The sequence below is a fragment of the Cygnus atratus genome, chromosome 24 (assembly GCF_013377495.2).
Source record: "Cygnus atratus isolate AKBS03 ecotype Queensland, Australia chromosome 24, CAtr_DNAZoo_HiC_assembly, whole genome shotgun sequence".
In the NCBI taxonomy this organism is placed as follows: domain Eukaryota; kingdom Metazoa; phylum Chordata; class Aves; order Anseriformes; family Anatidae; genus Cygnus; species Cygnus atratus.
In genome coordinates, this window is record NC_066385.1 from 4,401,563 (window position 1) to 4,427,917 (window position 26,355).

The 26,355-nt window shown below is 66.7% G+C and overlaps 1 protein-coding gene across 15 annotated transcripts in view; it reads right to left on the reverse strand.

The window, feature by feature from the left end:
• Positions 1 to 25,807, reverse strand: part of NAV1 (neuron navigator 1) — a 57,469-nt gene extending 31,662 nt beyond the window's left edge. For 2 of the 15 annotated variants that reach the window (XM_035561466.2, XM_050715352.1), the window contains exons 1-3: positions 25,373 to 25,807; positions 24,926 to 25,011; positions 20,975 to 21,760 (exon numbers count right to left, since the gene is read on the reverse strand). In XM_035561466.2, the coding sequence (XP_035417359.1) occupies positions 20,975 to 21,760; positions 24,926 to 25,011; positions 25,373 to 25,506 (1,006 nt within the window). In that variant the 5' untranslated portion in view covers positions 25,507 to 25,807. The other 13 variants (XM_050715354.1, XM_050715353.1, XM_050715358.1 and 10 more) reach the window with 13 other exon arrangements.
• Positions 25,808 to 26,355: the final 548 nt, after the last annotated feature.

Consider the following 26,355-nt stretch of genomic DNA (forward strand, 5'->3'; position numbering starts at 1 on the left):
CACCACGGCCCCGAGCTCAGCACCGCAGCAGCGGACAGGAGCGGCAGCCCCAGCTTTCCATCTGCTGCCCCCACCGCTGGCAGCGCTGCGTCCCCAGGGGCTGGGCAGGCCGGGACGCAGGAGCCACCTCGGTCCCCTGGGGCTCCCACCCCTGCCAGCTCAGCAGCGGCTCCCTCCCGAAAACGCTCGGCCGCCTCCCCCGCGGCCGTTCCCACTGGCCCTAAGCCAGCGTGGGGCTGGCGCTGCCTCCCGAGGAGCAGCCGCGCGAGCACCCGCTGCGTCCCCAGCCGCGCTGCGAGGCCGCGGGGTCCCAGTTTCGGGGTGCTGGCACGGACCCGGCTCCCCAGCTTCTCCCAGCCTGATCCCCGCTGGCTCCGGCCACCCCCCCCCGGCACAGTTCGCTCCCCTGGCCCGAATTTTTGGCCGGCCATCCAGGTCGCTCCAACCTCTGGAGATGCTGCGGGAAAAGCTGCAGCTTTCACCTGGGAGAGGGCCAAACTCCGGGAGCTGCTCCCCCACCTCTGCACACACCCCTGCCGGCACTGAGGTGCCGCAGCCTGTCCCCGCCGTGGCACCACCTGGCAGCGGGGTCCCTTTCCCAGGTGACCGGGGCTGGCCGAGCCGCTGCGTGCCGGAGCCGAGCCGAAACCGGAGCCGCCAGGAGAGGCTGGAGTGTGGGAACGGCGCGAGCGCGCTGGATTCCTCCCCTCATCGATTTAGCAAGCCTGCTGCAGCCAGATGTTTCCAGCTGCCGGCTCACGGAGCAGCGGGTCGGACAGACATCCCACCTCGGCCGGGCTCGCTTCCCCGGCAGTGACGTGTCCCGCCGTGTCCCCTGCTCGGCCGGGGCCGCGTGCTCAGGGCCGTTTCCTCCACCCCAGCTCTGGAGCACAGCCCCGCTGGCAGCCCCCGGCCGCTCTTTCAGGCTCCGTCCCACTGCAGCCCCTGTCTGAGCATCCCCTAAAGCCGCCGCGCCGAGGAGGTGACACCGCCACCGTCCCCAACCGCTGTGTCCTGCAGCCTGCAGCCACGCTTGCTGCAGCTCTCCTCGCCCCGCTGCAGCTCCATCCCTCGCCTGAGCGCCCGCAGCTCCCTCCAACGTCAGCGAGCAAAGTGCGGCTGATTCACAGGAGGGGAAACTGAGGCAGGAAGCCCGGATCCACCCCCCCAGCCGACCCAGCCGCCCTCCCGCCCGGCGTGCCGTGCCCGGCGCGGGGCTGCCGGCTTCCCCGCCCGCCCGACGGGGCGCCGCCGCGTCCTCGCGCTGCAGACGTGGCCAAGTACGTCAGGGGACGAGGAAATCATCAGCTCCCAGCGGCTCGTGACGGCTCCTTTCAAAGGAGCATGTGGCCGACACCTCCCGCTGGGGCCAGGCAGCTCCGCGGCCGTGGGACACGTGCGCCCCATGTGCCTTGGCAGGGAAACCCGGGGGGGGGGGTGCGCGCGCGCTGCCCGAGCGCTCGATCGCATCGTGCGCGCGCTCATGTGGGGGCCAAATGGCAGCGGGAGCCGTGCGGCCGCGGGAAGGTGCGTGTGTGTGTGTGTGTGTGTGTGCACACCCCTGTGACCGTGCAGACGTGCACGCACGAGGACGGCAGCAGCAGATGCAGTCATGCAGCCAGCCACACACAGGGGCAGCGTGCACCAGGGGTGCGCTTGCCGGGCTGGCACGGCACGCTGGTGCCGGCGTGACGCTCGCACGCGTGGATTTTCTTGCCCCCGACCCACCCCGAGCGGTCTCGTTCCAGAACAGACCGGGAACGGACTCCCGGTGACCCGGCGAGGTTTTACACGGCAAGCAGGAATTTCCTATAAAAGGCCTCGCAGCGCTCGTGAGTCATTCCGGTGGGCCCCTATTACACAGGAGCTGTAACAATTTTCCCCAGGCCGCGAAATGTTTTTACCCATTGCTCAATTCCTTCCAGTGCGCTGAAGACAACGCCAATAAACTCGGCAACAAAAGCCGCTCTCCGGGGGCAGCGAGGTGCCTGCAGCGCACCGGAGGCTCCCCGGCTCTGCAAACCCCCGAGCGGACGCGCGCTGCCTCGGGCCGTGCTCCCAGCTGCGCTTCGGGACGGACCGGGGCCGTGGGGAGCCTGCCCGAGCCCTCCTGCCCCTGCCCACGCTGCCTCCGGCCTCCAGCCCAGGCTTTTTTGCTGCGTTTTCCTTGCAAACCCTCTGCTCCGGCACCCAGACCCCGCCGCAGCCGGGGGGAGAGCCCAAGACCGGTGCAAGACCCAAACCTTCCCAGCCTGCAGCGTGCGCGTCGGTTCCCCCGGCACGGCCCGCTGACAGCGGAGGCTTTCCATCTGGAGGCAAATGGCTTTATCTTAGGTTTCTTGCTGCTCTGATTCACGCTCCTGGGCGGCTGGGCAGGGGGATGGTCACAACGTGCAACCCTTCTCCCCATGGTTTAATTAATTCTTCCTTCCCCCCACAGCCACCCAGCGGGCCAAATGAGCGGTGGGGATCGCTAACGGGACTCTGTGGGGTAACTGCCAGGTCCCCGGCGTTCGCATCCCCCACCGGCCTTGTTTTCTGGGCCAGCTCGAGCTCTTCCCACCACAGCCCCGCAGTCTGGTGTGACCTGAGCTCCCTGCGTGCTGTGGGACCCCAAAAACCTCCGGGCCACCCCTCTGCATCGGGACAGAGCGCAAGCCTGCTGCCTCCCCGTGTCAGAGCAGGCCAAGGGGAGGTGTGTGGGTGCTGTCCCCAGAAACCTGGATAAAGGCAGCCGCCCTGGGCTGGCGGAGCCAGGGATGCTCTTTGCTGGGGATGCAGAGGCACGGAGCCACCTGCTGATGGGGACAGCGTGCCCGATGCATGGCCCGAGCCTGCCGGTGAGCGCTGTCCCCTCCTGGGACACTGCGAGAGAAGAAGAGAGGCCAGGACCCCGCTTTGCAGAGCCACCCCGCGTCTCTTGCCAGGCTGGATCCTTCTGCACAAAAACGTGGCTCTCCAAAGGCAGCCGGGAAGGAAGCCCCATCCCCTACAACCACACACCATACCCATAACAGCAGCTGTCCCCATAACCAGGGCCGTCCCCATAACCGTGCCTGTCCCCATACCCACGGCAGCACCCACCACCGCGCCGCGCCGCCCCGCTCCCCCCCCAGAGCGGGCTGGTGCAGCCCCGCAGGGGCCGTCGGCTCCCCGCCGGCAGGCGAGAGCAGAAAATTAGCAGCAGCGCAGCGGTGACAGGCCAGGACTTCAGCCGAATCAGCACTTCTGGGGCGAGGGCTGCTGCTAAGCCTTGCGAATCGCTTCTCCTAATGAGGGCAGGGCTGGGAGACCTGGAGCCTGAACCCGGTCTGGCTCCAGCAAGCCAAGCTTTTAAAAGGGATTCAGACTTTCTCAGGCTAGAGCAGCCATAAATCTAGTTAATTGGGTCTCTCCCATACACTACTTTCCAAGTGAACCCGCTGGAGAGATCCAGTCTGGGCCTCCGGCCCATTTGCGGGTTTCTTTCAATGGATGCTGCGCTCGGCCCCGAAGCACCCCACCTGCGCGTCCAAATTGCAGCTCCTTCTTCTTTAACGACAGCTTCAAGCTGCTCGGCACGTCCCTCCTCCACGCCTCGCTCCGCGCCTCCACACCAGGAGCCAGCCCCCGGGGTGCCCAAAATCCCCCCGCCGGGGCGGGCCCTGCCCCGTGCCACAGCCGCTCTCACCCCGCGGCGGAGGAAGCGGGAGCAGCCCGACGCTCCCATCCCCGGCACTGCGGGTTCCAAAATAACACGGAGGAAACGCCGGCAGCCTGGGAGCAGGGCGGGACGGATGGCAGAGGGCAGGGGCTCGCCCCGATCTGCACGCCCAGGGGTGCCCCGAGGTGCTCGCTGGCTTCTGGAGAGCAAGCACAGGGGCGCGGGGCGCGCGGTGGCACCGTCTGCCCGCCCTGGGACGCAGACGCTGCGAGCGGTGCGTGCAGCTGGGGTCGGTCCCCAGCCCGCTGCCCTGCAGAGCAGGGTTAGTCCAGGCGTGCGTCGCTCCGTGCCTCAGTTTCCCCCCTCCCTGGATTCGCCGTCCCCTTGGGGCACCGCATTATTTCTGCCTGCGAGCGCCGGGCTGCCCCGCGCATCCCCTGGCTGGCAACGCTCAGCCCTGGGATTTGAGGTGCCCCGAGCCCCTCGCCGCTGCGACACGCCGCCTGTAGCAGCCACCAGCAGACGCTCGAGGGGATGCTGCAGACTTAAGCAAAAAGGGAGGAAAAAGGAACAGGACCAGGGGGACAAAAGAAAAGAAGAAAAACCTCGAAGCAGAAGGTGCGGGTGGGCCTGGGGGCCCCAGAGCAGCCGGCGGCAGCAGGTTCAAGCTCCCCACACGTCACGAGCCACGGGTCGGACATTGTGGAAATTCAAAATTCCAGATGGCTCTTTGGGCTTTTTTTTTTTTTTTTTTTTCGGTCTCATTTCCAAGGCAACAAGACTCGCTGTCATCTGCCAGTTGCCATAGCGATTTCACCTGATTCTGCTTCAGCAGCGCAGCGGAAGAGAAAGCCGGGCGAGCTGAGCTCTCTGCTGCCGCGGAGCCGCGAGCTGGTGCGCGTTCAAAGTTCCTGGGGAGAGCAAGAGATAAATGGGGCTTTATCCGCGGAGGCAATGGGCTGATTCACGGGATCAAAGGAAGGAACTGCGGGTTTCTATAGCACAAATCAGCCCTTCACTTAACTGCTTCGACGCCCTCCAGATGTGCCGCACATCTGGGGACGTCGCCGCGCCCCGCGCCGAGCTCTGCCTGGCGGAGGAGGGGGTTTGGTGCCGGGGGTCCCGCGCCCGCTTCTGGCTTGGTCTCATGGACCAAGCTGGGTTCCTGCAGAGATCCGAGAGCGGGGTGGAAGAAAAGTGGCCGAGGGCAGGTCCATTGCCCAGAGCCACCCGCTCTCGCAGCACAGCCCTGCCCCAGCAGCCCAGGCAGCAGCTCTGGGGGGCGCAGAGCACCCCCGGGCAGCCCCAGCAGCGAGCAGAGCCCCCTGAACCAGGATGCAGCACCCTCTGCCGCTGCAAGGACGAAGCCTGGCACCCTTTGGCCTCCCCAAATTCGGGGTTAAGCAGTACGCACCGCCGGGAGCTGCACGCAGCCGGCCACAGAGAGCGCTTGTTCGGCATCGGGCGCGCTCGTCCGCCGGCCACGTGCGCCGTCACCGCCTCAATGGCCCCGTTATCGCTGCGGGTGCTCCAAGACGCGGCCGTGCACCGAGCCTGGCTGCAGCACGGGGCTCGGAGTCGCTCCTCCAGACCCACGCTCACACCGGGGCCCCGCAGAGGCTTTACAAGCACCCACCTCCCTGCCCCAGGTGCCGGCACGGCCGGGCGGGCCCTGCCGCGAGCACCCGTGGAGAGAGCGAAGGACTCGGCAGCTCCCGGTCTGCGGTAGCCGCGCGCTGACTCGCGGTCATATGCCCCGGATCAGCAGATGTGACGATGCTCCAGGAGCCAGCCCGCCCTGCCTGAGGCTCCCTTCTGCCGTTTGCGTCCTCGCCGAGGACAACGAACCCCTTGAGCAGGGGCTGGAGGGCCGAGAGAGGACACTCGGTGCTGGCAGGACGCTCGCGGGTGGCGGCCACCCAGGAGAGCGGCGCTGCTGGCGGGCAGAGCCCCCGTGCCCATTCCTCCTTGCTCTCGCTGCCTGCCACGAGCCCGGGGCTGGCCGAAACGGGGTTTATCACCCCACGGGCCTGTCCCCTTCTCAGCCCACGTCCCCGTACCCAGGACTGAGGGGAAGGGCCCCGGCCGGGCAGCTCCTGGCTTGCGCTGGCTCCAATTCGCAGGGAGCAGCGCTCCAAGCGAGAGCACAGTCATTAGTGCAGCCAAACTCCCCGCTCCCGGCCAGAACACAGCCGTGCTTGGGGAAGCTTTATATTCAGAGACAAACAACTCACATTTGCTTTTTAACTGTTGGAATTGCACCCACTGGGACGGAGCGAACAGGGAGCCTTTTGTCCCCTTCTCCTTGTGACTGAGAGCTTTGTGCAGAGCAATGCGTTGCAAACACAATTCTCCGCGGCCTCAGCTGGGCTCTGCGGCTCTGGTAGACACTTGGTCTGTCCGTCCATCACCCGGCCAGCCAAGGAGCCCTCGTGCGTCTCCAGCAAGAATGCAAAATGTCCTCCCTCGCTCTCCAGCCAGCCGCAACCCGCAGATGTGCCCTGCCCAGCGCGTCTTCTCGCTGAGCTGCTTAGCAGAACCGCCACGACAGACCCAAGACGCAGGCGGCGCTGGGGAAGGCAGCAGCTCAAAAACCAAGCTCAGAAACCCAAACTGCACAGGGCCACGGGCGGCAGAGCTGCTCCTTTGGGTTACGGCCCAGTGGGAGCTAAGGCAAGCAGCCTGCCTTTGCAGGGAGCATCTCCGACCGTGAAAACTCCCAGCACAGCACGGTCGGAAGGACCAGGTCACTGCCGACTTCCAGGGGAGGTCCCAGCCACCGTCACCTCTTGGGGAGGGGGCTCCAGAGACCTCTTGCCACGGCAGAGCTCCTGAATTCAGAGCTCACCAAGTTGTCGCAGCCTCTGGTGCTGCCACCCTGGAGAAGAGGCAAGGGACGGCGTGCCTGGAGCAGGCCACGTCCTTGAGGCACCGGTGACGCCCATCCTGGTGTCCCCGGGACAGCCCCGGGGAGCGAACCCAGCCGACGTTAGCTGCAGGCTGCTTTGTGGCTCTATTGTTGCCACCCCCTCCAGGGGGAGGGAGATAACCCAGGCTATTTTTACTTCCATCTGGGGAATCGCTTCCCTCCGAAGTACGCTGCCACAATGCTAATTTTTAGGCTGATGATTAATTGATGTCAGGCTCATTAGGGGGCCAACGGCTCCCTCTTCCCCGGGAGCGCCAAGGACAAGGGGGACGTGTTTTGACAGATGTTGCTCGAGCCACGTGTGAGTGACGTCCTAACAACGGAGGAAAATAGGAGCCATTACCATGGAAAGCCCTGGAAATGGGAAGGGAAGTGCCTGCACGCGACCCCGCCGCCCTTCCCCGCGCACCCCCTAATCAGCCCTTCACGCTCTGCCCTGCGTTACCAGGGCTTTTCTCCCGGAGATAAACGGCCATTGTGCGCCCGCGGGGGTAACCGAACCCCCTGCCGGCAGCACCGCGGGGAGCGGGGAGCTCTTCTCGCCCCCAGCCTCGCAGGAGGGCCAGGTGCCAAATCCAGCCCGGCACCGGGAGCCGCAGCCTGCGGGCGCGCTGCTCGTGCTCCCCGCGGGGTGCCCGGGGGCCGCTCCTGCCAGGCACGGGGCACGATTCCCCCGCTGGAAATCGTGGCCGAGGACTGCGGCGCTCATCGCACGTTTTGGGGTCCTGCCCCGCGGCCTGGAGCCACTCACCCCGAGGCAAACCCGTGCACACTCCCCCGCGCCCGACGCGGCACAAAGCGGCGGTGGCAGATTTGCTAGAAGGAGGCACCGCGGGCCTGCCCGTGCTGCACCAAACCCCGCGCCCCCCTCCCAGCAGGAGCAGGCAGCCCCGGGGCCCTGCCCAGAGCGGGGCGCAGGCACCCCCGTACGGCAGCAGGGAGCCAGGGACTTGTGCTAATTGCTGCGCAGTGCCTCCAGCACCCCCGCGAAGGGAAGCGCGTGCATAAATTGTCTATTCTTAGCGCTGCCGCTTCCCCGCTGGGAGCGCAGCGGCAGCAGGACCTGCTCCGTCCGTCCTCCCGCTGCCTCCAGGCCTGCCCCACCTCTCGCAGCGCCCTCGGTGCCTCCCCGCTGCTCGGAAAAGCTTTTCTTAAGCAATGGTCGCGTTTTTCCTATCAAAGGGCGTTTGCAGAGAAGGGACAGGTTCTTCTTACCTCTTACAGAAGACCCGCCTTCCTTCTGGTGTGCCCCAAGAGGGAAGGGGGATTCTGTGCCACCGCTGCAGGAGATGCTGCCCGGTCCCTTCACGTCCTGCTCTCCTCCACCGACCCCAAAGCACGCAGAGCCCTGCCCAGGTGCCACGGCAGGGCTGGGGAAGGCATCGAGAAGCGCTCCTCATCTCACCTCCGCCATCTGCACGCAGATCTGTGGCCAGGGCTGCGCATGATGGCGAGGGGAACGACCCCACCATGCTTTAGGACTCAGTGCAAAGGGCAGTTGTTTTGCCACACGCGTCCAAGTTTTGCTGTGAACGGGCGGGGCAGGAAACCTGTTGGAAAAGGTGTCTGCACCGCCCTGAGGGGTTTCAGTCGAGCCGCTCAAGGGGAGGAACCCGGGCTCTGCAGCAGAGCACCAGGTCTGAGCAGCACCCGGGCAGGACGCGTCCCCTCCCAGCCCCCGGCACCACTCGGGGCCGTGCCAGCTCCCCATCGTGCACCGCTGAGTGCCACGCGGTGACGGGCCAGCAGAGGGAAGGTGACAGCACACGGGCTCGCCCAGGCACTCAGACATGGGACAGGAGAGTGGGCGCCCGGCCCGTGCCCCCGCACAAGCAGCAGTTCCCCAGGGGAACGTTCAAGCGTGCCGGGAGCGCCGAGCCACGCACCGCAGCGCGGACACTTTGGGACGCTCCCCGCCGAGCTGGACGGATCCCCACGCCAGCATCGCCCTCCCGGGGACGGCGTGGTGGGGGCTGTGGCCGGGATTTATCCCCATCCCCGCGTCCCACCTCCGCGCGGCAGCTGCCCTCTCCGCCGTGGGAATCGGCGCTGCGATGTGCTTCGAGCTCGGCTCTCCGAATTCGCTCCAGGGGCCTGTCCAAGCGCTGACGACACACAACCCGGAGCCACGGCTGCTGGAGGAAAAGCCGAGCCAGCGCTGCGTCGTGGGGAAAGCAGCAGCCAAAAGTCACTCAAACAAGGAAGTGATTTGTCTTTTTCTGGATACGCTTTCCTCCGACAATGAGCGCGGAGCAGGAAAGTCGCCTGTGATAATGTGCAGCGTGCCAACAAAGCGGCTATTGAATTGGTAAACGAGAGCACTCGCACCGGGAGCCTGACAGATAAAACAGAGCAGGGAAAAAGGATGAAGAAAGGAACGCCGTGTGACCCCCGAGCTCGATCCAAACCAGGCAACACATCCCACGGTTCTGAGGCTGAAATACACACAATGAGCTCCAGCGAGTAATTAATCCCTTCAGGAACACTGTAAGTGGTTGCAGACAGTTTACCAAGAGAAAAAAAAAATTGGAAAGTCATTGAAAAAATTACCGTTAAGTATTTTTTTCTGCTCCAGTATGAAACGCAGTGAGATCCAGAAGATCTCTGCCCAGTGAACCTTACAGGCGATGGATTTCAGCAATTTTTCTAACAACGCCTCACCTACCTGCCAAGCGTACCGCCCTGGGAAGGCAGCCTGAGGCCGGCCCGCTGAGGGCGGCCGCTCACCTCGGGCTCCCCGTGTCGTGGGACGCGGCAGGGGGAGATTTCGGCAGGGGATGAAGCCTGGGGAGGACGAAGCGTGGGCAGAAAGGTGTTACCGATGGCACCTCGCGGCTACCGGCACCGGCGCAAACCCTCCGAGGGCCGTTTGTGGGTCAGGAGCATGGCAGCGGTGCCGGGCAGTGCCAGGCAGCCCGCTGGTTTGTGAAGCAGGACGAGTGCTCCCGGCTGGTGAGGTTTGTGGCGCTCGCCCTGCAAGGCCCCATCGGCCACCTCCTCCTCTGCCTCCACCTCCCCTCTCCACCTGCGCGCCCGCTCTGCCTCCCGCTTCCATCACCGCAGCTTCACGCAGCCCGTCCTCCAGCTGGAGGACTTGGGTTTGGGCTGAATCTGGCCCCTTTCACTCAAAATCCCACCTCTGCCGAGCTCCGAGCTGCGGCACGTCCTCAGCCCTGCGCTGCGGGATCGGCCAGGGAGAGCATCCGCACGCAGCACTTGCCTTTTACTTCCATATTTCTTGGTATTTTTCAACCCAAAGCTTCTACCTGTAAAACCAAGGGTTTGCTGAAAAGAGCCTTAGGAAAGGTATTTTCTCCTCTTGATAAAATGAGGTAGAATTAGCTGGAATCTTACAGACACGCATCAACTTTCACTTCTCCTTGAAATCATTCTGAAAGCAGGCTTTTTTTCCCCACTCCTCTCCCTGTTCCCCTCCTTGTTCTCTCCTCACCATGTTTTAGTTTAAAAATTCTTCAGGCCAGGGAAAAATTCCAGGGCAGGAAAAGGAAAAAAAAAAAAAAAAAAAAAGCATAAAGCAACTGCGGCTTTCGCAGACCCAGCGCTCCAGACTTCCTTTCTTCATCCTGGGGAGTGAGAGACGCTCGGGAGGACGCAGGCGAGCACGGCGCAGGAGCCCAGCCATCTGCTCGGGGCTCGCGCGGCTCCCGGCACCTCGGCCAAGGGAAAACCACGGGGAGCCGAGGAAACCGCCCTGCTGAGACCCCAACGGCTCGAAACGGGGCCCTCACCCCGCCGGCCCCGTGCCGGTGTGTGTCCCAGGGGCGGCACTGAGTTGGGGAAGCAGCGAGCCGTCCCCAGGTGCCGTTACGCGGCTGCAAGGTCGCTCGGCACAGCGGCGCGCTGGGCGCGGCGGCTGCAAGGCTGAAGGCACGGAGCTGTGGAGGGATGGGGACGGATGGGGACGGATGGGGGCTGCACCCCGGCCGAGCCCCCTCGGCAGCACCACGGCCTCGGCTCGGCAGTTTTGGGGCCAGCCGCTGCACAGGGCGCGCGTAATGTCTGCTTACGAGCGAGAACGCTTCGCGAGGGGATGAAAAGCTATATGGAAATGCACGATCATTACCACGATCTCCTTGGAAACATCCCATCAGAGCAAGTTTGCCTTCCTCCTCCTCCTTCTCTCCCTCCCCATGCGCACGAATTCTGGCACCCCGCGCATCGCTTGGCGGTGCCTCAGCGCTGTGGGTCCAAAATGCAGGCGTCTGCTTTCTGAAGCCATTGTCTAGGATGTGCTATTGAGCTGCACACCATGGACGGGTTGGGATGGAAAACAGGCATCTCCCGCTACACAAAAAGGAGCTGGCAACCCAGATTTGACTTGCCTTTGAAGCTATAGAGAATCTAAACCAAACGGAATTTGCTTTATTCCCACAAAGGGAACACGAATCTTAGCAACAAAACAAATCAACGCCTCTGCCCCCTGAACTTAACGAGGAGCAAGCTGAGCGCGGAGCGAGGGGAGCGCTGCTTCACCCGCGGGTCGCGGCTGCGGCTCGGCCCGGCCGGCTTCGGAGAGCAGCAGGCGGCTCTCTGCGCGCTGCCACGCTCCGCCGGGGAATGCGAGGCTGGAAAAGCCGCTTCGCAAATCTCCCTTTGAATCGGAGCTCTGCGTTTGTTTCCTCCCCGGCTGCGTGCCCTCACATCTCGCGAGCGCTCCGGCCGCCTGTTCAAGGCAGGGAGATTTTTCGGGAACCCCCAGAGCTTCCCCACTTTTAGCACAATGACTGTTTGCCCAGGAAATCACCGCGGCAAGTTTATTACCCGCTCCTCGCTTTCCAAAGCGAGCGGGGCTGTGAAGCGCGCAGCAGTGCAAACGGCAGCGGAGCTGAGCCTCGGTCCTGCCTCCAGGTTTCTGTACTGTCCCCACGACTAATAAGCCAGCAGAGGCGACCTCCCACCGCAAGCACCGCCACCGCGCGCGCTCTCCTTGCCGAGGGTTTTCCAGGCGGCCCCGACGACGCGAGCCCCCGGGGCCCGCTCCCCCCGCGGCACTTCGCGGGCTCCGAGAAGATATTCCCTCGCTCATCCCCCACGCTGCTTTATGAGCGGGGCCGTTCCCTTCCCTTCGCAGGAACCGGCCACATGTTCTCCATCTGGGAACAGATGCCCATGAGCCAATAATCTCGACTTGGAAAAAGGACTGAAAATAGCACCAGATTTCTGAGCGCTCCGCAGACCGCGGCCGGATGATGGATATTAGTGCTCGAGCTCCGGCAGCACCGGGACGCTGCTTGGCGAACGCGCAGCAAAAAGGGCTCAGGCACGAAAAAAATGGAAAGGAGCTGGCTGGAGGTGCTGCTGCCCTCTGCCAGATGCTCCTGCCCTCAAGCAAGGAGCGTCGTGCTCCGCTGGTAAACCAGCCCCCAGCTGCTGCCCTCAGCCTGGAGCACCGGAGGACACAGACTCCGCGCCTCCCGCATCCCCAAATCCACCAGGGGACGTTCCGGTCCCTAAGGTGGAAGCCGGCAGCACCGGGTTTTGTTCCGGGTGTTGCTGTTCCCCTTGGGGCCGAGACGCTGCTGGCCTCCAGGTGCCCGAGTGCCACGGGAGCCTTCAGCCCCTCGCAGCAACCGCACTCCTCAGCAGGAGAGGAGGTACAGAAAATGATGCAGCCAGCCTCAAATCACCCCAGTGAGCTACGACAAAGGAATTTGCCAAACGACACAAGGGCTGGCGATCTGTAAGCCCCCAGCTATGCACAGCCCCAGGCGCACGAAGGCTCCAGGTCTGCGTCTGGGCGCCAGGCAAACGCGGGCGCTTCCCCTCCGCCAGCCGTCGCACGACGCGTCCTCCGGGCCCGGCAGGATTTTAACCCCACGCCAAGTCTGCGTGCGCGTTATTCCTGAGAACCCCCCCACCACCAGCAGCCAAATGCCACCACCGGGTCCTGGCACGCCGGCACCAGGCCCCCCACGCCCCTGCCCAGCCTCCACGGCCGCTCCCGCTCCCTGGAGGAGCTGGGGATTTGGGGTTTTACACCACCCCCGGCTCCACGGGAGGCTCGGGGCAGGCGAGGAGCGCAGGGAAGCGGCCTCCTTCCCCCCGGCGCCAGCTGGAGCAGCAGCGGGGAAGTCCCAGCCCGTCCCCGCCGCCTCCCAGCACCGGCTGCCTTCGGCCTCACCGTCACCGAGCCCCTCGCAGCGGGAGGCCGGGACAGGAAGCGAGCGTGCGAGTGCCAGCGGCCGCGAGCCGAGCGGCGGTGAGCTCTCGGGCCGCAGCTGCACAAACCCCAGCGGAGCCGGCGCTGGAGCGGGGCCACCTCCCCGGGAACGGGCACACGCCTCTTCCTGCTCACCGAGGTTAGCGGGGAGGCTTCCAGCAGGCGCTCCTGCTCTCTCCCCCCGGCTAGGATGGGGAGGAAGCTGGACTTCGTTATTTCCCCGCCGTGAGCGGCGGGAGTTTGGGGCTTTCTCGCAGTCGCTGATTTGGGGTGGTGGAAATCGGGAGGCCGCGGGCCAGGCGGCTGCAGAAAGGCAGCGCCGGTTCAGAGCCCCCCGAGCTGGAGAAGGCTCTGGAGGTGGGAGCAGGCGGCCACGAGGCCGGGTGTGCCCCCCCGGCACGGCCCCGGGAACCCGCCGGGAAGGGGCTCGCTCGCCCCGGCCAACGTCTGGCAGGATTTTTCTGCTCGCCTCCGGGAGCTGCTGCCCCACGGCCATCGGTGCGGATCACCCTCTACCTGTTCCTCCCCGTGTTCGCATCCCGCTTGGAAACACAGTGCTAAGCCAGGGATAAAAGGAACTGGAAAACACCCCGACAGCCTCTAACGCTCCCAGCCCGAGGGCTTCATTAAAGAGATGAGTTTTAATCATCCGCATCCCAGCCCGAAGTGCAGGTTCCTTCGCCCCGACCCAGGAGCACATCCCTCGCCGTGGGTGCCCGCGGCTCCCCGCGCACCGGGCTACGCAGAGGAGGGGATTGCTCGCCGGGGGGCCAGACTGTGCCCATGCCCTGGGGGGTCCCCACCATCACCCTGCCAGCACCAGCAGCCACCCCACGACCACCCTGGGTCCCAGGGCACCCGCCCCACTGACTGCAGCGTGCTGACAGCGCTCGATCGGCGCTAGAAAAAAAAAAAAAGCCCACCAGGGCAAAACTCCTCTCCGCCGCGATCTGGGCTGGCACGGGAGCAAGGCGTACCCTACAGCAGCGCGCGGGGAGGCCGGGAAGGCGACGGCGCGCATGGGCAGCAGGCGCGTGATTTTGAGAAGTGTCTAATCAGGGAGTTATTCTCAGCCCTCTGCTAGGCTGCAAGCTCGCACGTCTATAAATAGGCGGCAACGGAGCTGTACCTGAGTCGCTGCTTTGAAGGTGATTCACTGCTGCTCCACGAACCCGGAGAGGCGGGGGCAGCGCTGCCATCGGGGACGCTTGGGTCCTGCACAAAGAGCCCGGCAAAAGCTCGGCCCTACCCTGGCCGCGCTCCCAGCGCAGCCACCACTAAGGGCTGGGTCGGGCCGAGACCGCGCGCTCGGGAAGATGCCTCCTGAAGAAGCTCGTCCGGGTGCCTCCCCGCAGGGCCTCGCTGCCGGCTCTGTCACACCCGGGGACACGACCTGGCACAAGGCGTGCAGAGGTGGGACAGGAGAAAGCCCAGCTCGCAGCCACGTGGGTCGGCGCTCGACAGGGCTGCCCCACCAGGGGCAGCTGGCACTAGAAGTAAAGGTGACTGAGGCTTGCACACCGCGGGCACCGGCACCCGCAGCGCTGCTCTTCCCATCCTCCTGGGCCACCCGGGAAGGCCCACGGCCTCCGGCAGCTTCAGGGCAGGGCCAGCGCTCGGAGCAGAGGCTCCCACCCCATTGCCCAACCTCACCGGCCCACGGCGAGGAGCCCAGCCCCGGGGCCGCTTCCCCAGCGCCGCGAGCCAGGCTTGCAGCCCTCCGAGGGAACCGCGCCGCCACGCGCCGCCCTCCAGCTCCACACCAACAGCCAAGTCCTGGTCTCCTCCCGAAGGTCCCTCCTCTCCGGCTCACCATCACCACCACAAACACTGCCGCCTTCGCTCGCTTGCGCTGCCGCTGGGTGAGACACAGCGTGGGGGAAACTGGAGGTGACGGAGCACCTCCGCGTTCACACCTCCAGAAATTAAGTCCTGGATTTACCACAAATCCCGTAATTTCACGGGAATGCTTCGGGACAGACCCTCACGGGTGTGCTGGCTGCTGGGGGGGCTGAAAAGCGCTCACCTCCCGGTGAGTTGGGATGAGCCAGCGAGACTGACACGAAACCAAAGAGGGATGTGGGATGAGTAAGCATCCCCGGTGCCTACGCCAGGTAGGAGTGGGAAACCCGGCGCTGTCGCAGCTGCCGGGCGCGCTCGCGCGGTGCCGAAGGCAGAGGCACGTGTCCCGGGCACAGGGGACTCGCCCGCGTCTCACCGGGCACCGCTGCAGGCACCGGGCACCGGTGCAGCCCCTGCTCTGCCCGCACGGCACCTCCCGGGAGCCGAGGCACCGCGCTGCCAGCTCCCAGCTCCGAGGAGGAGACCCTGCCCCGCCGTGCTCCCCCGCGCCGCTTCCAGCAGCTCCTTCCAGGGGGAGATGAATCTCGGCCCTTCTCCCGAATTAAGAAAAAACGCGTTACGGCCTCGGTCGGAGAAGACAAACAGCAGCGTGAGGAACGGAAGAAACGCTCGAGCGAAACAAAATGTGGGAGAAGCAGATTAGAGGAAGGGCGAGCGAATCCGAGGGTGTGCCGGGCGCCGCTCTCCAGTGTCACACCCGCTCTGACACCGGCACATCTCCATTTGCACAGCTTCTAATCTCAGCCCTGCAATGCAGCATCCCCTGCCTTCCCAGCTCCCCTCCGCGCTCTGCGCCCGGCTGGGAGCTGCAATGCAGCAGCGTGGGGAAGCCCCCGCTCCCCTTCTCCCGCCCGGCAGCGGCGCCCCCAAGCCCCCCGCCTCCCCCAGGCCCTGTGCTCTGCCCTCCCGGAGCTTCCCTCCCCGCGCTCCCCCAGGAGAGCGCTCCGCGCGCCGGAGGAGGACGTGACTTCGCAGGAGAGGGATCGTGGCAGAACGGGGCCGTATCCGATCGCCCACGACCCCACTAGAGGCGCCCCCAAGACCCGAAGCCTGGCCGGGCTGAGGATGGAGCTGCCCTGACGGACGGAGCCGTCCCCGCTCCACCCAGCGGGGCCAGAGCCAGCGGCTTCGCTGCGGGGCTCTAACGGCAGCTGCCACCTGTGCCAGAAGCTGCACACGCGCACGGCCCGGGGGCCACCGCTGTCACCGTGCACTCCCGTCACCCGGTGCCACACACGCAGCGGCACAAAGCAGGCTGCAGAGGGGACGAGGGAACAATTCGGAGGATGTCACAGACCCAGGCAAGTGGTGTGACTGCAGCCTGGGCTCACGGCCCCAAAAAAACCCGCCTGCGTCCAGCGGGACCGCGGCTCAGCCCGGCACACGCACGCTGGCCTCGGCAGACGGCCGTCACTGGCGGGTCGCTCGCCGCCGAGGGCGCGCGCTCTGGCTCCGCGCGGACCTGGCACCAATCCCCCCGCCCGGGCAGCGGGCACGGGCACCAGCCAAGACCGCGGGCAGGGGAGGACCAGGGAAATTGCTCGCTGGCACCACGAGATGTGAAGCTACGCGGGAAAGGGCAGAGCGGGTGACGCCGAGGGACGGGACAGGGCGGAGGTGAGGGGACTCGTGCTGTCGGCACAGCCGAGTGCTGCAGCGCCAGACGCCAGAACCAGGGCAGGGACACGAAGCTGGGACACGGGACATCGGGAGGGGGCTCTACAGGAGGAGGCAGGGCTGGCAGCGGCTCTCCGAGGCCACCCAGCTGGGAGCACATTGCTCGCACAGCACCTGCACCTGGCAGCAGCCAGCAAACGGTGCCAGGAGCCACCAGCAGTTGCCCTGCGGGGACTGCAAGGCCTCGAGGGGACACGGCCCAGGTCCCAGCGTGGTCACATCCCACCAACAGACCCCAAATGGCCCTTCCTGGACGGGTCCTGCCGATCGATGCCGGGTGGCCGTTGGTCCCTCACACCAACCCCCTGGAACCATGTAAAGCTCTGCACTCATCCACGGATTTTCAGTGGTCAAGTGTCAGATTTGGGGGCAAAATGCAGCTGGTCACAGCCCCACGTGAACAGCATTTTTCAAGTTCTTTAGGGGAAGAATTCGTTTCACGAACATATTTCCAATAGTTCTGCCTTCACGTCCTTGCTCTGCTACTTTTCCATGGGAAACCTTGAAAGACAAATACGGATCTATTTATTTTCTTATAGCAAGGCGGGTGACGCGTGAGTGGAGACAGCGACGCGATGGCGCAGATCCCCCCCTTTCTCCTCACCCTGCCCCCAAACACAGGCAGAAGGAAATCAATTCCCACCCCAACAACCTCGTCACACGGGCGCTGTCCTGCCGGGGCACTAGGAGAGGCATAACGTCAGTGTAATAGCGGGATGAGAACAGCCGCGGTGCTTTACGAGGCAATAACCCACTCCTGGGGCTGTGAAGAGCCACTTGGTCTCTGACCTCCCGGTGTTCCCCCGCCAGCGAGCCAGGCTCGTGCTGCGCAGCGCTGCCATGTGCCCATCAGCGCTTAATTAACAGCGAGGAAAGCCGTGGGGCAGGGGCAGGAGAGCCGTGGGGCTGAGGAATCCCGTAGCATGCGCCTGGCCGGCAGGGACGCTCACCAGCAGGGGATCTACGTGGGAAGGGTCACCTTGGTGAGACCACCTCCACCTGAACGCGCTCGCACGGGACACGTCGGACACGAGCCAGGAGTTTCTGCGCTGCGGGTTTTCCACCGCCCACGTGCGACGTGAAGATCACCCCTTTCCAGGAGCCCATTTGTCTGCACCCCGGCTCTCCTCCTGCCCCACCAGCACGAGGAAGCCAGCCCTGCCCGCGAGTGCGGTCAGAGAGGCACCGCGGGCACGTGCTGCCCAGCGGGGACACCCCAGCGGGGACACCCCAGCGGGGACACCCCAGCGGGGCCGGGCGGCATCGCCCACCCACCTCCCACCCGAGGGCTGCGGGACCGAGATGCGTTACAGCTGCACCAGCCCCTGCAGAGCCTGGCAGGGCTACAAAGGCTCCTTCAGCGAAGCCTTCGGGGAACGCCGTCTCCCCGGGGATCGCACATGTCCATCTGGGCTCTGGCCCGCGCAGCAGCGGCCATTTGGGTACTCACGCCCATTAGTAGCCACTTAAGAGGCACCATATAGAGAGCAGGAGATGGCCAAGGAAATGGCTGCAGAAAGCAGCTGCAGGATCCTGGAGCTGCTCTGGGGACCTCTAGGTATGCGCGGCAATCACGCGGGGTCCCCACACCCCGGGGCGAGCTCACCCACAGCCCACCGTGGGCTCTCACCCGCTGCGCACGCCCGGGCTGGCACGGCGAGCTGCGCACCCCGAGCTGCGCACCCCGAGCTGCGCACCACGCTGGCCACGCTCCCTCCGTGCCCTTCCTCCTGTGGCCGGGCGCTGGTGCAATTAGCAAACCCGGCTACCACTCAGCTTTGATGAGAAGACTCGGCCTCTGCTCGGGATGAAATGTGTAATTTGGATGTTAGAAATAGCCTCTACAAAGCACATGTGGTTGCCGTGTCCCGGTGACCTCTTCCATCTTACGCAGGCTGCTCTGCTCTAAACGTGGTTACATCTCCACCGGCTCTACAAAGGCGCCGGTGCCATCAAACAGATGACACATCTGCAGCAACCAAAGGAGAGGTAGCGCTTGGCCACTGCTAAATAAATTGTATTTTTGGCCAGCGCCACACTTCAGCAGAGGCTGATGAGTGTTTCTGGCAGGATGAACGTGAAATGGAGATGAGAAGTCAGGTGTGGAAACCACGGGCGCAGAAAGGCTCCGCGAGCCGCCGTGTTCGGCGGAGCAGGGAGCTCCGGTTAGTCAGCGGCAGCGCCGGTTCCTCGGCACAGGTCAGCAGTTCAGACGAGATCTGCAGAGGTGGGAAGTCCCCGCGGCTCCCACGCCTTTCTTCCCAGGACAAACCAAGCTCCTGGGTCTTCTCGAGGCACTCCAGCAGGCACGGCAAAATGGCTCAGGCTGACGGCTCTCGTGCCAAAGGAGCCACGCAGAGCGGAGACGCCTTCTCTCCATCCCCGGCACCGCCGGTAGCCACCGAGCCCCCCTCCTGGCCTCGCCCACCAGCCCTCACACCCTGCTCTGAGCCGGGGGGGGGGTGGTCCTGTCCTGCCTGGGTTTGTGCCCACCACCAGGGGTTGGCCTGCAAAAGGAACTGGAGAGGGTTTCGCCCGCCCGGATCGCACCAGCAGACAAGCCAAGGGGTCAGGACCAGAAGCTCAGGGCGTGCCCGGGCTCACGCATCCCCAGCCACAGGTCCACCACTGGCACGTACGAGGTGACGGAGCAACCACCGGCACGCTGCTGGCACGCTGCCCCCCGCGCACCTCCAGCTCCTGTCACCGTGCCCACCCCTCGGGCTGCCAAGGACGGGCCGGGTCACTGGCGGCCGGGTTAAACAGCCGCGATTCAGCGGCACAGCTCCCACGAAGGCAAGAAGCTCAGCCTGCGGCCCCCCGCGAGGACACGGGGTGAAGCTCCTGACCGGTCAGCCCCAAACGCTGCCCCGCCTGGGGGTGGAGAACCAGCCCTCCCCGCTGTAGGAAGCCCAGGGGTCCGTGCGCGCTGATGAATGACCTATATTTCAGCAAACACGCCGAGCAAGGGGGGCACAAGGCAGATTTGGCAGTGTAGGGCCCTCACCAGACAACTGGCCAAGTCTTCAGATGGCAAGCACCGCCCGAGGGATGCTCAGCACCACTAAAATCGGCCCCACCACAGAGGCCGCGAACCACCCCAGGAACTTCCTCACCTTGTGCACAAGGAGTCGTTCCTACACGGGCTAGCCCTGAACCCTCAGGGAAGCTGCAGGAATTTTTCCTGGAGGTGCTGAGGAACCCCCCCCTGCGAGCACAGCACTACAAGAGGGACACCGAGATCCCCCAAGGCGTGCAAACACCAGCGGGTGGAGACCTGTTCAGGACAAATCCTCCTGCAACCCCTCTGCGCTCCCTGCCCCAATGGGACCTGGCGTTACCCCAGCATTAGGGGTGGGACTGAACATCCACGAGCCCAGCGATGGGACCACCACGGGACCCCAGCAGCAGACTGGCCTCATGCATCCCATCTCTGCGATCTGCCTGCCCCGCCTTGGCCTCGCTCCGTGGCTTTCCATGAGCTGCTGGCACAGCCCCAGCAAGCCCTGGCTCACCGGGCAGCGGCCACGGGACATTTTGGCAGCCAGGGCAGACCCCTGCCAGGGAGGGGAGCAGGCAGGGGACATCGGCACGGGAAGCTCCATGCCGGCGCAGCAGCACACGTGTGCCAGAGCCCCGTGCCACAGCTGGGGCCGTGGCATCCCGAGGGCTCCAAGGGAGAAGGAAGGCACTAGACACGCCAGGGCCCCCAGCCTGCCCCCACCAAATGCCGCAGCTCCAAACCCAGCTGGCTCAGGCGCTGTGAGCAGCCTCGCCATGGCCGCATGCAGCTCGTTTGCCATTTTTGCACGCCGGCTCGCCAGACCGAGCTGAGCTCTTCGCAGCTGCAAGTCCTCTGTGGTACGGCCACGGGGGAGAGAAAGCCGGGGGACCAGGACGCTGCCTCGCCTTCCTGGAGATCAGCCCACGTCCCCCGCGAGTAGCGGCCACGACGGGAACGCGAGGGCTGGGCACGCCTGCACCGAGAGCCAACGCAGCCGACGGAGGGGAGACAAGCCCGAGCTCCGACCCGAAGCGGGCGCGTTGGCTGCTCTGATGAAAACCTCATGTGATACCACACAAGGGACGAGCTCTCGACCACGCAGAGCCTTTCCCAGGCTCGGAGATCAAATGCATCGAGCGAGCGAGCCCAACGCAGCCGGGGGCTGAAAGCAGCTCACGCGCACCCCGCAGCAGGAGGACGGGGGGCACAAAGCAGCACCCAGTCCCCGGGGGGCCTCCGACTCGCCCACGGGCTGGGGCTCCCCACGCGTGCTGTCCCCAAGGTCAGCCCCTAGGACGGGGCAGGGGATGTGCAGCGGTGCTGGGAGGGCAACCTCGGGGTCTCGGGGCTGATTTAGAACCGGGATGTGGCCAAAAACACACCGGGGGACCCCAAGGCGGTGGGTGCCCACCTGAAGGCACGGGGCCACCCCACGCTGCACGGCTTCACGGGTGATGGCCGAGCCACGGGGAGAAGACCCCAGAGCCTGCCAGGAGCCAAATTTCCATTCCTTAACCCCACAAAAGCCATGACCGAATCCTCCCAGCCCCGCGTCACCCTGGTTCTGGGTGACCACCTCGGGGTGTGAGGAGCAGCGGGGGCCGGGCAGGGAGAGGGGCGTGAGGGAAGGAAGGAATGAAGGAAAGAAGGGGGTCATCGACGCGGGGCCGCACTCACCCAACATCTGGCTGAAGAGGAGCTGCTCCAGGTCTCCCAGCACCGTCACCACCAGCTCGGGGTCCACCTTCAGGTACGGCTTCTCCTCGGCGCCCGCCGCCGCAGGCCCCTTCCCGCCCAGCAGCTCGTCGTCGCACTTGCCACCGCCGCCGCCACCGCCGCCCGCCTCGGGGGCCTTGCTGAGGGGCTTCACCTCAGCGTAGGGCCCCCGGGGGATGCGGCTGGGCTTGCCGGCGGCCGGCGGCTTGGCGGGGCCGGCGGGGCGCGGCGGCAGCAGGGAGTGCTCGGAGCGGGACAGGCTGCGCGACATGGCGGGCGCCTCGCGGGCACGGGGACCACCGCCGCCACCGCCGCCACCGCCGCCACGGCCTCCTGCCGCCACCGTGGCCGCCGCCTTGGCCATGTCGTCGCTCCAGCGCGGCTCGTAGAGCTGCCGCTTCTTCTCGGCGTCGGTGAGGAAGGCCAGGTTGGTGAGCGACTTCTGCTTGCGCAGGTTGGAGCCGGCCGGCAGCCGCCCCTCGGCGCTGCTCGCCTTGAACACCCGCAGCTCCGCGCCCCGCGGCCCCGCCGCCGCCGCCGCCGCCGTCGTCGTCGTCGCCGCCGCCGCCGCTTTCGCCCGCTTCGGCATCACGGCGCCGCCGTCGGGGCCCCGCCGGTAGCCGCGGAGCTCCGCCGCCCCCTCGTCGCCCAGCTCCACGTCGGGAAGGCTCTTGAGGTTGCTCCCCAGCATCCCCGCGCTGCCACCATTTAACCCGCCGGCGGCTGCTGCTGCTGCTGCTGCTGCTGCTGCGGCACCGTGGACGCGGAGAAAGAGGGGAGGGAGGAGAAGGTGGGGGGAGAGAGAGAGAGAGAGAGAGAGAGAGAAGCGCCCTCAGCTGCCGCCCCACCGGCGGGGCGGGGCCGAACGGGCCGGGAGGAACGGAGCGGAGCGGGGAGGGGGCGGTGGGCGGGACGGGACGGGAGCGGAGCGGAGCCGCCCCACCTCGCCGCTCCGCCGCCCGCGGGCCGCTGCGAACCAGCGGAATGTCAGGGGCAAACAAAAAGGGCCCGCCCTCCTCCGAGCCCGCCTGGCGCGGGCAGGGGGCGGGGCCGCGCCGCGCGCGCGCCCGCGGAGGGGAGGGGAGGGGAGGGGGAGCCGCGGGGGCGCGCGCGGGGTAGGGCGGGGGGAGAGCGTGGGGGGATGGGGGGGGGGAAGGTGGCACCCATGGGTGCTGCGGGGGGGGGGGGGGGTTCCGGCAGCAGGACCCGCCCGCGCGCTCCCGCGGCTCCCCCAATCGGGAGCGCGCACGGGGAAGGGGGGGGGGGGGGCAAGGAGCTGGGGGGTGGGGGCGAGGCCGGGGGGGTCCCAGCACCCTGCGTGCAAAGCGCCCGCACCGCCCACGGCCGCCCCAGAAGGAGCCGAATTTCCCCGTTCCCACCCCAAAACGGGCGCTGGAAGGGCCCAGCGCGGCAGCGGGGCGGCCTCGGGGGTCGCCGCGGCCCCCAGAGCCAGCGCGGCACCGCCAAGGGGGTTGGGGGAACCAAGGGGCAAGAGGCAGCGGGGAGCGGGGTCTGGTTATCGTCATTTTTCATTAATTACCCGTCCCCGGGGAGGGGTGAATTAAGTCTGCGCGGTGACCTCACGCAGGCTGCCATGGCAACCGCCGGCAAATATCGCATTAGAGCGCGGCGCAGATAAGGGGCGGCACGGACGGGGGTGGCTCCCCCCAACCCGGGCACCGCCGCCGGCCTCGGGGGCTTTGGGGTTCAGCCCCGGGCCGCTGAGGGGCCCCGGGATCACCTGGCTGGATGGGAAAGCAAAAATGCCAAAATGGGTGGTTTGTAACCCAAAAAACCGCTGCTGGGATGGGACGGGTCACCCCCAAAGCCGCACTGGGGTTCGGGGGCAGTACAGCCTTTGCCAAGCCCCAGCTGCTGCTGTAGGGCCTGTGGCAGGGGCAAATTTGGGGAATCTGGGTCATTTTTGAGGGCGGGTGACTTGGTGGCCTCCCCCTGCCCTGCGTCCCCCGTGCTGCTTGACCCGCTGGGGCCCCAAAAGGCGCCGGGGACCCCGCAGGCACAGGACAGGGGACAGGATGGGGGGCGCGGCGCCCCTTGCCACGGTGCCGGCCACGCTCAGCCCTGACCCCAAACCTCCCCAGCGCGGGGCGAGCGGGCAGCCCCGCTCAGAGCCACCCACCGCAGCCCGCCCTGACATCCTGCCCTCGGACCCGGGCTCAGCACCAAGCCCCGCAGCCGATGCCCCCCCAGCCCTCCCGTTGCGAAGCCGTGCCGGGAGCGGGCGCCGCGGCTCTGACCGACTTCTGTCGGCTCGGATCAGCCGCAGCGGCTCCCGAGGCGCCTTGCCCCGCTCTCCTTCCCCTTCCCGCACGTCCCCGGAGCATCCCCATCCCGCCGTCCTCCGCTCGCTGCCCTGGCAACCGCCGCCCCAGCATCCCTTCGAGCAGCCACGCCGCACATGGCCGCCCCCCCAAAAACCCACCCCAAAGCAAGCACCGCAGAGCAGCGGGCTGCTCCCGATTTGGGGGGGGGGGGGGGGAGGGAGGGGAACCTCGCATCTGGGCTCAGCCACCACCACCCCAAAAAAAAAAAAAAAAAAAAAAAAAAGGGGGCTCGTGTCCCCCCGCTGCCCCTCTCGCCCCACGCGGCCGGCAAAGCGCAACCGGCGCCGGCGGTGAATGGTTCATTGAAAAACGCCGTGGTGAGCACGGACCCGACCACGCGGCAGGGAGGGTGAGGGTTTGTCCCCAGCGCCGCTCACGGCGGTGTCACCGGCAGCTGGGGACGCTCCGGGTGTTAAATCCCCGCCCGGCGGCCCCGCGGTGCCGGTGGGAGGTTGGCGGCGCGGGGAGCCGCCGGTGCCAGGGCCCCCCCCCCCCGGCCTGCGCGCTGGCTCTCGGCCGCCGCCTCGGAAATGGGTCATTCCTGGAGCTCGGTGGAAAACTAGAAAGAGGAGAGCGAGCCAAGAGGCAGCAGGGCCTTGGGAGGGGACGGCCACACCGAAACACGGGGGATGTGGGCGGCGGGGACAATCCTCGGGGCAGCCGGCTGCTCGGCACGCGGTGCTGGTGCGGGGAAGCGGGGCTCTGTGCTCGGGGGGAGCCTCTGCCCCACGGCAGCCCCACACGCGCGGGTGCAGCTCCACCAACTGGGGAAGGGTCACCCCCATCCCCTGCTTCTCTCCTCGCTTGTGGTTTCTGCCCCCCCCCCCCTCCTTGCAGCCACGAAGCCACCAGCACCCCGTGCTCGCCCCACGCCAGCCTGGCCCCGCAGCCCCAGCCCATGGCCCCCGGACGGTTCCCTCCTCCCCATCCCTCTCCCGTTCGCTCGCTACGTGCGGCGGTTTCGGGATGCTCCTGTGCTCGGCAGAGCCCTGGCCCCACGTCTGCACGTGCATTTCATCCGGCCCCACTCCCAGCCGCCGCCAGCTGCTCCCGGAGGCCCCGCACAAGGCATTAATAACGCAGACGATGGCCCCGGTGTCCCCCCCCCCCGGCCTCCCTGCGCCCCTTCCCCAGCTCCTGGCGGTTCTGGGGCTCCAGTCAGAGCCCGTCAGCACTGGCACACGCTGCCCGTGTCACCGAGGTGGGGTGGCATGAGCGGGGACGGAGGGACCGAGGGGGAAGGGACGGGGTTTGGCAAAGGCTGAGGTCCCCCCTGCCCTGACTTGCCCCCAGCAGCCCCCCAGCAGCCCCGAGCCAGCAAGCGAAGCCAAGCGCCCGCACAAGCAGAAGGGGAGCGGGGGCACCCAGCATCGCCCCCCCCACGAGTCCCAGGCCAGGCCCCATTTTTTGGGAGGGGGGGGACCCCAGCACGGCCCTGTGGTGGATGAGGATGAGCGAGGGACACGGGGCAGTGCTCCCACCCCTCCCCACATATGTGGGACATGCACAGCCCCTGGGCTGGGGGCACACAGGACCTCCCCCCCCCAGGAAACCCCCACAGACTCACTCAAGGCTCCAGGCTTGGGGTCGGGCCCCTTGGCAGGACTGGTGTCACACGGGGACGTGGCCCGCTCCTCCCCGTCCCCCTGCAGCCTGGGGACAGAGCGGGGTTAGGGTGAGCGAGCTGGGGTGCGGCCTCCTAGGGACCCCCGGGAGATGGGGACAGCCGGTGCCTGGGGCTCTCCAGGGACCCTGAGGACACCGGTCCCATGGTGGCGGGGGTCCCCAGGGTGTCACATCCCCTTCAGTTTTACTGAGCCTGCCCCACACCATTCATCAGGCTCCCATGGGTGCCCCCAGCACCCCAACCCAGAGGGAAGCCCCCAGCCCCCACTCACCGGGCCCCAACCCCACCATTCTGGCGAGGTTTCCCCGTAGCCCCCCCCATCCCCGTGCCCGCCTGCCTCCTCCCCATCCCCGTGCCCCCCGCCATGCCCCATCCCCAGGCACTCACCGGTACTGGAAGGGTGCCACGGTGGCCGTCACGGGCCGGCTGTGCGGGGAGGCCGAGGAGAAACTGATGGCCCCCGACCCGAAGACGGGCACCCTGCTCTGCGAGCCGGCGGGGGGCCCGTCCTCCGCCGCCATCTCAGGGGTCCCCCCCGGCCCCCGCACGGAGCAGCTCAGGGGACGGCGGCCCCCGGGTCCCCGCAGGCCGCTCTCCACGCCAGCCCCTCGGCTGCCCGCCACCCCCTTGCCCACCTCCGGCCACTTCCCGGGGGGCACCGGGGGTCTCTGCCCCCCACGGGGGGGGACGCTGGGGCTGGGGCCCTCGGCCGGCTCATGGCCGGCAGCTCTGGGCTTGGGCTTGAGGCTTTTGGGGCCGGAGGCCAGCCGCGGGGATGAGGCCTGGTGGGAGGCGGGAGGCCCCGGGGTGCTCTGGCGGGCCGGGGGGGCCGCAGCGGGCAGCTTGCTGGGGGGCACGGCGCGCGGCACTGGGATGGCGGAGCCGTAGTGGCCACGGCCAGCCGGGGTGAGGTTGGCCGTCCCATTCATCCCGGCGAGCAGGCTCCGGCGAGGTGCTGTGGAGGGAGAGGAGAGGGAGGGGGGTGAGCCATGGCACGGGTGATGTCTCCTCCCCATGTCCCCCCCCCAGGGACCCCGGTCTTTGCCAGCCCCTGTCCCTGCGTCCCCAGGCCCCTATGGCGGGGCCCTGCAGTGAGGCCGCACGGACACAGACCCGCAGGTAGGGGTTCCTCTCTTGGCCACCCAAAACCATCTCCTGGTCCCCCAAACCACTGGAGACCACCTCCCAGTCACCCACGATGACCTCCCAGTCATCCAGGACCACACTCCGGCCACCCGAGACCACCTCGTGGGCACCCGAGACCACCTTCCAGCTGGCACAGGGGCCAGCTCCGCCACACCGTTCCCCAGGCCTTGGACCTGGCCGCACAGCACCGCAACGGACTCACACACACGTGCCCACAGGACCCA